Genomic DNA, 8,828 nt, shown 5'->3' with positions numbered 1-8,828 from the left:
TTGAACTAGCAACCATGTGATCTCAATCATAGAGGCCTGGCCTGTGGAGCCAAACGTCGGCCATGTGCCTTTTTGTATATCTAATAGATAAATTATGACAAAAAATTAAACACAGCAGCTATACATAGGGCACATTTGCCGAATAGCAGAAGTAAATGTGTGCCCTCCTTTTCCATAACAGTTTTTTACTGTGTCCATGGAGAATAGTAAAGGTGTTTGTTAACCGTGCTTTGTTTTTGTTTAGTATCTGAGCATCCACCTAGCCAGTATATCTGTCCATCCACCCATCTGCTCACCCACCCATTCATCCAGCCATCCACCCATCCATCCATCCGTCCATTTTCAGTAACTATCCATCCATCCATCCGTCCATTTTCAGCAACTATCCATCCTTCCATTTTCAGTAACTATCCATCCATCTGTCCATTTTCAGCAACTATCCATCCTTCCATTTTCAGTAACTATCCATCCATCCATCCATCCATTTTCAGTAACTATCCATCCATCCATTTTCAGTAACTATCCATCCATCCATCCATTTTCAGTAACTATCCATCCATCCATCCATCCATCCATCCATCCCTCCATTTTCAGTAACTATCCATCCATCCCTCCATTTTCAGTAACTATCCATCCATCCCTCCATTTTCAGTAACTATCCATCCGTCCATTTTCAGTAACTATCCATCCATCCATTTTCAGTAACTATCCATCCATCCATCCATTTTCAGTAACCACTTTTCCTATTTAGGGTCATGGGGGTCTGTAGTAGCCAGGATATAAAACTGGACAACAGGTGTTACAGTATAATGAGGCAGTTTGGGCTGAGACTTTAAAAATGTGTTTATATCATTGGGTATTACTATTTATTTAAAGCTGAGTCATGCCTCGTGTCGAATTACTTTGACTCTGATTAATTTGCAATGCAGGGGGAACGAGAGTGAGCGCAAGAAAGGGAGGGCCGAGAACATGCCGACCCTCCCTGAGGTGTGTGTGCCTTCACTGGGAAGGAATGTGATCGGGTGACTCTCCGGAAGAGCCGGAGCTGCTGGCTGTGCTCCCCGGGGCGCCACGTGGTCCTTTCTAACAATTAGGGTGCATCGTTTCCCAAGCAGCGCCTAAATCTGACCCCCTTCCCACCTCACCCCACGAAACCCACTCAGAAACAAGGTGAGGTTGTGTTAACCCTTGAAATAGGTAATCTAACCGTAATCTCTTAGGGTCGAATCAAACATTTACGAAGCCGGGACTGCACCGCGTGGAAAGCCCATTAGTCACCCCAGCTACCCGCTTAGAGTCCCGGCATCCCAATACATCCATGCAAATGGGACAGGGAGTTGACAGCCCCGTGTGTGGAATTATAAACATCCATCCATCCATCACAGAAATGCGATGCAATAGCGCTGGTATTAACAGCGGCTACACTTACCCACCACAGTGTTAATTATTTATCCCGCTAGAACTGACAGCTGTCCAGGTGAGTTACGCTTTTTCATAACATTTAGCCCATTGCAGTGAATAAATACGAATGAAACAGCAATTCTTCGTGGGAACGTGGGAGGATTTTTGTAACGCTGATTCCTAAAAAAAGCACATACAGTAGGCTTATACATTCGAAAAAAAAAACTTATGTGAATTGCTAGTAATTTCAAAGATATATTTCTAATATTGCCTCTCAGTAAATAAGGTTCGGCCATCTATTGTCTTCTTTGACGTGTAAGATAGCTTTGGGCAAAGGCGTCTGCTGAATAAATACCTGTAAAATGTAAACGCAGATTTATGTTAACGTCCTGTATCTAGTTGCCTACACACATATTTTGGATTTGAGTGTAAAGATTTAATGTCCCAGCCTAATTAAAATATGAATTCAGAATATGACCATATGATTTCATAACTGAACCAACACAGCAGTATCATATCAGATACCGTGTAACACGCAGTAAAAAGCTTCATATTGCTATTTCGGAAAACATTGCGCAATGATGCAGAGACACCTGCTAGCGTATTAACAAGCGGCAGCGGCGCTCGGGCGGACGGGGATCCACCGGGGGAGGCGGGCGCTGGGGAGGAGGACTGCGGGGGAGGCGGACGCCGCACGTGGTTCCTTGTTTACCTCTTGCAGGCAACCTCAAGTAGCTCCAGGGGGAAAAAAAACCCGCGATTGTGAAACAGCGCCTGAAAATGACCGGTGACTGATCGGAGTCGTCATTTCTGCATGTTTTCGCCCACATAACAGGTTAGTGCATTTGCATTTAAATGTTCATATATATTCGTATAGCGTTTGAATTGGTAGTTGATGATGTTAAAATTACTGATCGTTGTTTATTTAGTAAACGTGAGAATTCTTGAACTGTAGTGAAGTTTTCATTAAAGGTGCTTACGTAAATGTGAAAGCCCGATGTAGTTCTCGGTGCTGTCAGAACTGTTCGTGCTTATAAACATTTTAATAATAATCCACATTCCCAGGGTGATCAGATAATCCATGTCAGGGAGGTCACTTTGATCTAGGACAGGATTTGTAAACTACCATTTAAATTAAAAGCACCTAGATTTCACTTAAGAACGTAAGTTCTTGCTGTTTGCTGATTGGTCAGTCTCCTATAATCATGCATGCGTCACTAATATTAATGTGAAATACTGGATGAATTTTTCAACCAAGGAAACAAACCAGTCAAAGCACAAGATGAACTGGACGATTTAGTCAAGCAAAGGAGCCTTTCAGTTTTAATGCGGTTTGTAAAATCTGCAGCAGCTCATAGTGTCCTCCCTGACATGGATTATCTGGTCACCCTACGCATTCCAGAGGTTAATGCAGAATGGAGGCGGAGCTTATCCCAGGCAATACAGGTCAAGAGGCAGGGCTCCGCTCTAGATGGGATGCTAGTCTGTGACAGGGCATGTACCTTTTACTGCCTGTTTTTGCACTGTATGTACAGGGGCGCTGTAAAGGGGGGGTAAACAATGACGATTCTCGGGGCCCATGACTGAGAGGGGGCACAGAGAAGCCCCCAATAAACTGTGTTGGGGGCCCTGTCAAGATTCTTTTCATGGGGCCCAAAATCCTTAGCAGCGCCCCTGTGTATGTATGCTTCTATATACTTTTAAGTGGTATTATAAATATTCGTGTGCAGTACATTTCTAAGCGTGCTTTTCAAAAAGCTTTTCCATGTTATTTTAATCTCTTGTTTATGTCCGATGAAAGTGTCAGTCTGTTTATTTGTTGAATGCCTTGTTATCTCTCTGAAGTCCTCCAGTTTGGAATCATTTACATATTTAGCTCTCTTTCCACTTCTGTTTCACTCTCTCTATACCGTTTCAGATAAAAGTCACTAAAAGGTTCCAGCATGGAGATCAATCTGTCAGTTTTCAGCTAGCTTCCAATCCCAGTTGGCAGAGCAGCACAGCAGACAGTATGCACCAGCCACTAGCTAAACTGTCAACCGAACCATCAACCCAACCACTAACAAAACCGTCAACCGAACCAGTAACCCAACCGTCAACCGAACCGTCAACCCAAATGTCAACTCTAGTACCAACTCACCTGTCAACAGAACCGTCAGTTCAATCATCAACCCAAAGTCCAGCACATCTCGCAAATGGTTTTAATGACCTTCTTGGAAAAATAAGGTATTGGACAGATTTCCGTTTTCATTTCAGTTAAGATGGTGTTTTATATTATCTGATGAACATTACTACTTTTTTTTGTTGTGTCAGAAGCAGGTAATTTGCATTACACACTGGAGTGGCAATATTAGGCTTGCTTGTCAGAGTTATTGTGAATATAAAAGCTGCAATTAACAGTTCATAATCATAATTTTGCAAACAATTACATATAATGAACAGGGACTTTGGGTTTAAATGTGTATGAAAAACATGTAATTTTTATTATGTACTACTGAGTTTGTTTAAAACACAGGAACATTGGACTCAAAAGCGAGGATGTGTTCTGCAATTTGAGGATTCCTAACCAGTTTCAGTCCGGCAAAGATGAAATCAGTTTGGTCATTCTCACCGGTACGTTCATTTAAAAAGTTTTTCATAGAGATACATGCCTATTTATTGAACTGATTCTGCTGTTGATGCAGTGATTGTTGTCAGAAAATGCTACATTAACTGGCCATAATGCAATCATAGAACATTCATAAGCAGCATATAACTATATCTTAACATCAGCTTTAATATGCATTAATAACAAACAATATACAATAACAAAAAACATAGTCGTATAATCATATTCTGTTTGTTATTAATGTATATTAAAGCTATTAAGGTATATTAGGATGTTAAGGTGTACTTACATGCTGTATATAAATGTTCTTTGAATGCATTATGAAGGTGCAGTTAATGTAAAGTGCTACCTGTTGTCATTATTTGAACTGGTCCCTGCAGCGTGAACCTTGTATATGATTTACAGATCAGCAGCTAATTTAAAAACCGTATGTCTAATTGCATTGCCATAGGAGGTCATAGCGATGTCAGTGTATATGTTAACTTCAGGCTGAATGAGAGGTGAGACTTTCTCTTACAGCGTTCAAACACAATGAAAGCCAGATGCAACTGGGCTATAGAACAGACTGCAGCTTCAGATCTTTAATAACATTGTCAAATGACCTGTAGATGAAAGCCTTCAACTGGCCATGAAACCCGTCGCTAAGGGAAGATTCCTCTTTTCAGCCGAATTTATAAGTCACGCCTAGTTTGTCCCAAAGATCAATTCGTCCTAATGATTTTTTACCTTTCCTAAGTGGGCGTCGTACTGCTATAAAATCGCCGTCCAGCTAAGCATTTTCAGTCTCTACGGTGTTTTTTTTTTATGCATTTTCGAACTTAAATAGCGCAAACAAATAGTGAGTGACGTTAGTGTGCATTTCGCGGCCTACTCGTACTTTTGGGCTGGTTCTGGAATAGATTTTTTTCTGTACAGGTCGTGGGGTCTTCTGCATCGACGTGAAGGACTGGAGAGGGGAAGTGACCCAGCAGAAGGAAAAGTGGCACGTTAAACTGGGAGAGGAGGACGCTTCCGTGCGTCAGTTTGCAGACCCCGTCCAGGCTATTAAGGTAACGCAGATCTCTGCCAGTTAGTCCAGAAATGACCAATGATATTTCACGTGCGGAGGGGGGGAGTGGCCAGTCTGTGCCATTCGTGACATTGGTGCTGTTGAGGCCAAATCTGGATACCGTATAGCAGGAGGAACGTGGAGGGTTATGCATGGAGATGGTGTTTCCAGGAAGCCCAGTTGGGCAGCAATTCGGTAGCACCCACACCTCGTAGAGTACCAATTCACCATGTCTGACTTTTGTGTAAGATTTAGCTCATTTAATACCGCCTTAACTTCACCCTGGTGTCTGGAATTCCTGACAGAAAGGAAACAAGCATATCAGACAGTCGGCACTCGAACTCGAGGGACATTGGTACTCTGGGCAAGTGTAAAGCTGGTAGAGTTGAATAGCGGGTCAAGGTCGAAGGTCAAGGTTGGCAAAATGAATGCACAAAGTGTTGAGTAGAGAGATGAGTAGGTTAGCCAACTCACACGGTCACTGAAGTCAGAAAGAGGTCCAAGGCTCTTCTTATAGGTAGACAACGCCTACATCAAAGGCCTCCCAGTATCCGGACGAGCCAGTTAGGTCACCTTCAAGAATAGGGTTTCAACACAAAACACAGAAGGTAAATAAGGACTCTGGTGTAATATAACAGGGCCTAGATCTATGGATTCAGTAAAAATGAATGGCACAGAGTTTCCCAAGAAGTCCTCAAAAAATTAACATTGAGTAAATCACCGGATCCTCGTGGGAACGTAAAGTGTAGCCGGTCATGGAGATAACAGGTGAAAACGAGGTAAAGATTGAATGAGCAGAAGTGCTGCGGTGTTATGGACACGTAGGAGACCACAGCAACGGAGAAGCTGAAGGGAACAAGGTTCTACACGCACCTTCTGTAGGGTTATTAGGGAAGAAATGGAGCAGTGATTTTACTGGGGCTTATTAAGATGGATTCTTCAGGGGGGGAGGGGGGGGGGCTTATTCTGCCAGATCGTGTGGATGAAGTGGGCTCGTATCGTATTATAAAGTCGGCCTTCCAGAATACAGTTCATAAAGCACGGTAACTCCATAGCATTTCGTCTCACGACTTAAATTAATGGATTTTCTGGGGCTTGTGTGCAACGGATTGAAAATTTGATTTAAAAAAGAAACTGAATTTGAAGGGTAACTGTGCAATTTCTCTGATGGGGGTAGAGTGCTCCGACCTCCCGGGACCTTGCTTAGACCCTTAGTTCCTTATAAATCGCCTTAAATATTGACATGAAGGGAATTTGCTGCACAGCTGTCAAATCCGGTGGTGAAACAGGGCTAAGAGTAGTACACCGTAACGGGACAGAAATCCTAAATCAAGCAGAGAAGTGTCACATGCTGCGGTGCCGAGTGTACAGACCGGTTACGTGACAAACATGCCCCTTTCTGTCTGCTTCCTCAGGCTAAGGCCACCAACCTACGGAGCCACCTGCAGCGAGGTGCCGTGTCCCTGGACCCCGCCCACTTCATACCCAGGGTGCTCCTGCTGTCCCCCGACTGCCTACTGAGCTCTCAGCTGCAGACCAGGAAGGAGGTGGTGACCCACGCCCATCTGAACGCCTTCCTGCGCTCCTTCAGTGAGGACTTCATGACGTGGGCTATGGATGCCTTCCTACCCTGCTGGATGTCGGGTGAGTGACACGCTCAGTGTTGCCATTTATCACCATTCAAGTCATTCATTTGCGTGGGATCCCCTGAGGTTTGGGGGCCCCCCTGTTGGCCAAAAACTGCCAGTACGCTAAGAGGAGGGGCCCAGAAACCACAAACTCACTACGGGACACTCTTCGAAGCTTGGAGATGCTCAGTGATGAACCATAACACAACGTTTTCAAGTAGTTGTACCCTGACTGTGATTGGCAGCTCATATCCCAACCATCCATCCACCTTGGGTTTCTAAGGCTCATTTCTCCCCCGCTAACGCTGATCCTGAGAGAGCGGGAGGCCCAGCTCGCCACTAAGACGTCGACCTTACACCTTTACAGGCAGAAACGCCACCCGGAGTTTAGAAGAAAGCATTGAATGGTGCTAAACAGTCGTGATGTGCCAAAAAGATCATGCTATCTTCTGCCTTATGTACCAGAGATGGTGTAAAATAAGGGAACGTCAACAACACAGTCTAATAACTGTGACCCACAGGTGAAAGGCATTAATTGCCAATGTGCAGTGGGATGCGAACTGAGAACCTTCATATTTCAAGTTTTGAAATTGCCACACTGCCCATTGTTAATTAATGAAATTGCATTAATGATACCCACCAGCACTGTACTAATGCTTTGTTCTGAAACACTGAAAATTCCAATTTGGGGGCTACTAGTCTATTTTCAGAGCCTTTATTTTACTGGTCTGGACATTTACTTATAATGTATTTTAAGCCATTACAGGTGAATAAGGAATTGAATCATATATTTAAGATACAGTTCGGTGCCCTTTGGATAATATCTGCTGTACAATTGCATAGCCATCCGACTAAATAATGTGTTTGCAGTTGTAAGTCAGTTTGGACGAACGCGTCCACTAAACGTAAGTAAGATGGCAGGTGGGCGGTGTCTCTGGTGCAGGGCATCTGTCGTACAGGCAGCTGTGGGACGCCAGGGAGGTTCTCAGCAGGACGGGAACCTGGGACCAGGTCCGACTGCTGGACGGCCGTCAGCTGCAGGGCGACTACCGGGGATGCCAGCACCTGGCTGTGCTCCGGCAGGAGACAGAAGAGCTGGAGTTCACTGGACCCGGCATCCTGGCCAGCCTGCCGCTGTGGGAGACGCTGGGCTACACCCCACTGGTGAGGGGGGGGGGGCGATGGAAATTCTGCAGGCCTTCTCCATGTGTCTGTCTGCGTGTTTGAACGTGATGCCATGTTCTAGGAGACCAAAAAAAAAACATTGCTTCCCTAGAGGTTCTGTGTGTCCAGAAGTGTGTGTGTGTGTGTGTGTGTGGGTTATGTGTATATTACTTTGTGGGGACCAAATGTCCCCCACAATGTGATAAAAACCAGTTATTAAGACGTTGTGGGGACCATTTTTCAAGTGCCCAAATGCCAAAAGTCCTGTATTCTATTTGCTTGCTTATGGTTAAGGCTGGGTAGGGGTTATGGTTGTCATGTTGGGATTGGAGTTTTCCCCATAGAAATGAATGGAGAGTCCCCACAAAGATATAGTTGCATACCTGTGTGTGTACGTGTGTGTGTGCCTGACACACACTGGTTTTTTCTGACGGCAGAAGTCTTGACACCGCGTGTCATGTGACCCAGCACAGCTGAAGACGCTGTGGCAACAGAAGGAAGAATGTCTCTCTTAAGGCATTTTTTTTTGGAGGGGTTGGGGGGGTGTGTGTAAAGGGGTAACTGGTAGGCTTGCGAAGAACGACCCCATGCGAAGCCCGAGACTGGCATTCCCTGCCAGCAGCAGCCCCCCGGATGGGCCCCCCGGGCTCCCGGCTCACCATACCTCCAATAAATGACCCTTAGGTCTTACAGACCAATAACAGAAATGGGGCGACTCATCCATTCTGGCCCCATTTACAAGGAATCAATAACTATACTTAATGCATTGGGGGTGAAAAATGAGCAGAGTTGCGGGGAGCGGCCCGCCTGGGCGTGAGGGCCAGCGGAGCGCGATTCTCTGGAATCACAGCACGTCACAGCAGCTCCCGTGGCTGTCAAAAAAAAAAAAAACAACTGCATTTTTCTACCATCTCCTTTTTATCCTCTTTACGTCATACACACATAATAATCTATAAGTACATATTTACCTTTATCTGAA

At 44.7% G+C, this 8,828-nt stretch overlaps 1 protein-coding gene across 1 annotated transcript in view; it reads left to right on the top strand.

Annotated features, from left to right (window-relative positions):
* Positions 1 to 2,025: 2,025 nt before the first annotated feature.
* The window catches only part of si:zfos-911d5.4 (uncharacterized), a 33,939-nt gene continuing 27,136 nt past the window's right edge, over positions 2,026 to 8,828 (top strand). The window contains exons 1-6 of the mRNA XM_048987851.1: positions 2,026 to 2,236; positions 3,320 to 3,627; positions 3,917 to 4,014; positions 4,925 to 5,058; positions 6,473 to 6,701; positions 7,629 to 7,849. Coding sequence (XP_048843808.1) covers positions 3,413 to 3,627; positions 3,917 to 4,014; positions 4,925 to 5,058; positions 6,473 to 6,701; positions 7,629 to 7,849 — 897 coding nt within the window. The 5' untranslated portion in view covers positions 2,026 to 2,236; positions 3,320 to 3,412. The remainder of the gene's footprint in view (positions 2,237 to 3,319; positions 3,628 to 3,916; positions 4,015 to 4,924; positions 5,059 to 6,472; positions 6,702 to 7,628; positions 7,850 to 8,828) is intronic.

The sequence above is a fragment of the Brienomyrus brachyistius genome, chromosome 20 (assembly GCF_023856365.1).
Source record: "Brienomyrus brachyistius isolate T26 chromosome 20, BBRACH_0.4, whole genome shotgun sequence".
Lineage (NCBI taxonomy): Eukaryota > Metazoa > Chordata > Actinopteri > Osteoglossiformes > Mormyridae > Brienomyrus > Brienomyrus brachyistius.
The sequence above is the reverse complement of the archived record's forward strand: the minus strand, read 5'-3'. Positions and strand labels throughout refer to the sequence as shown.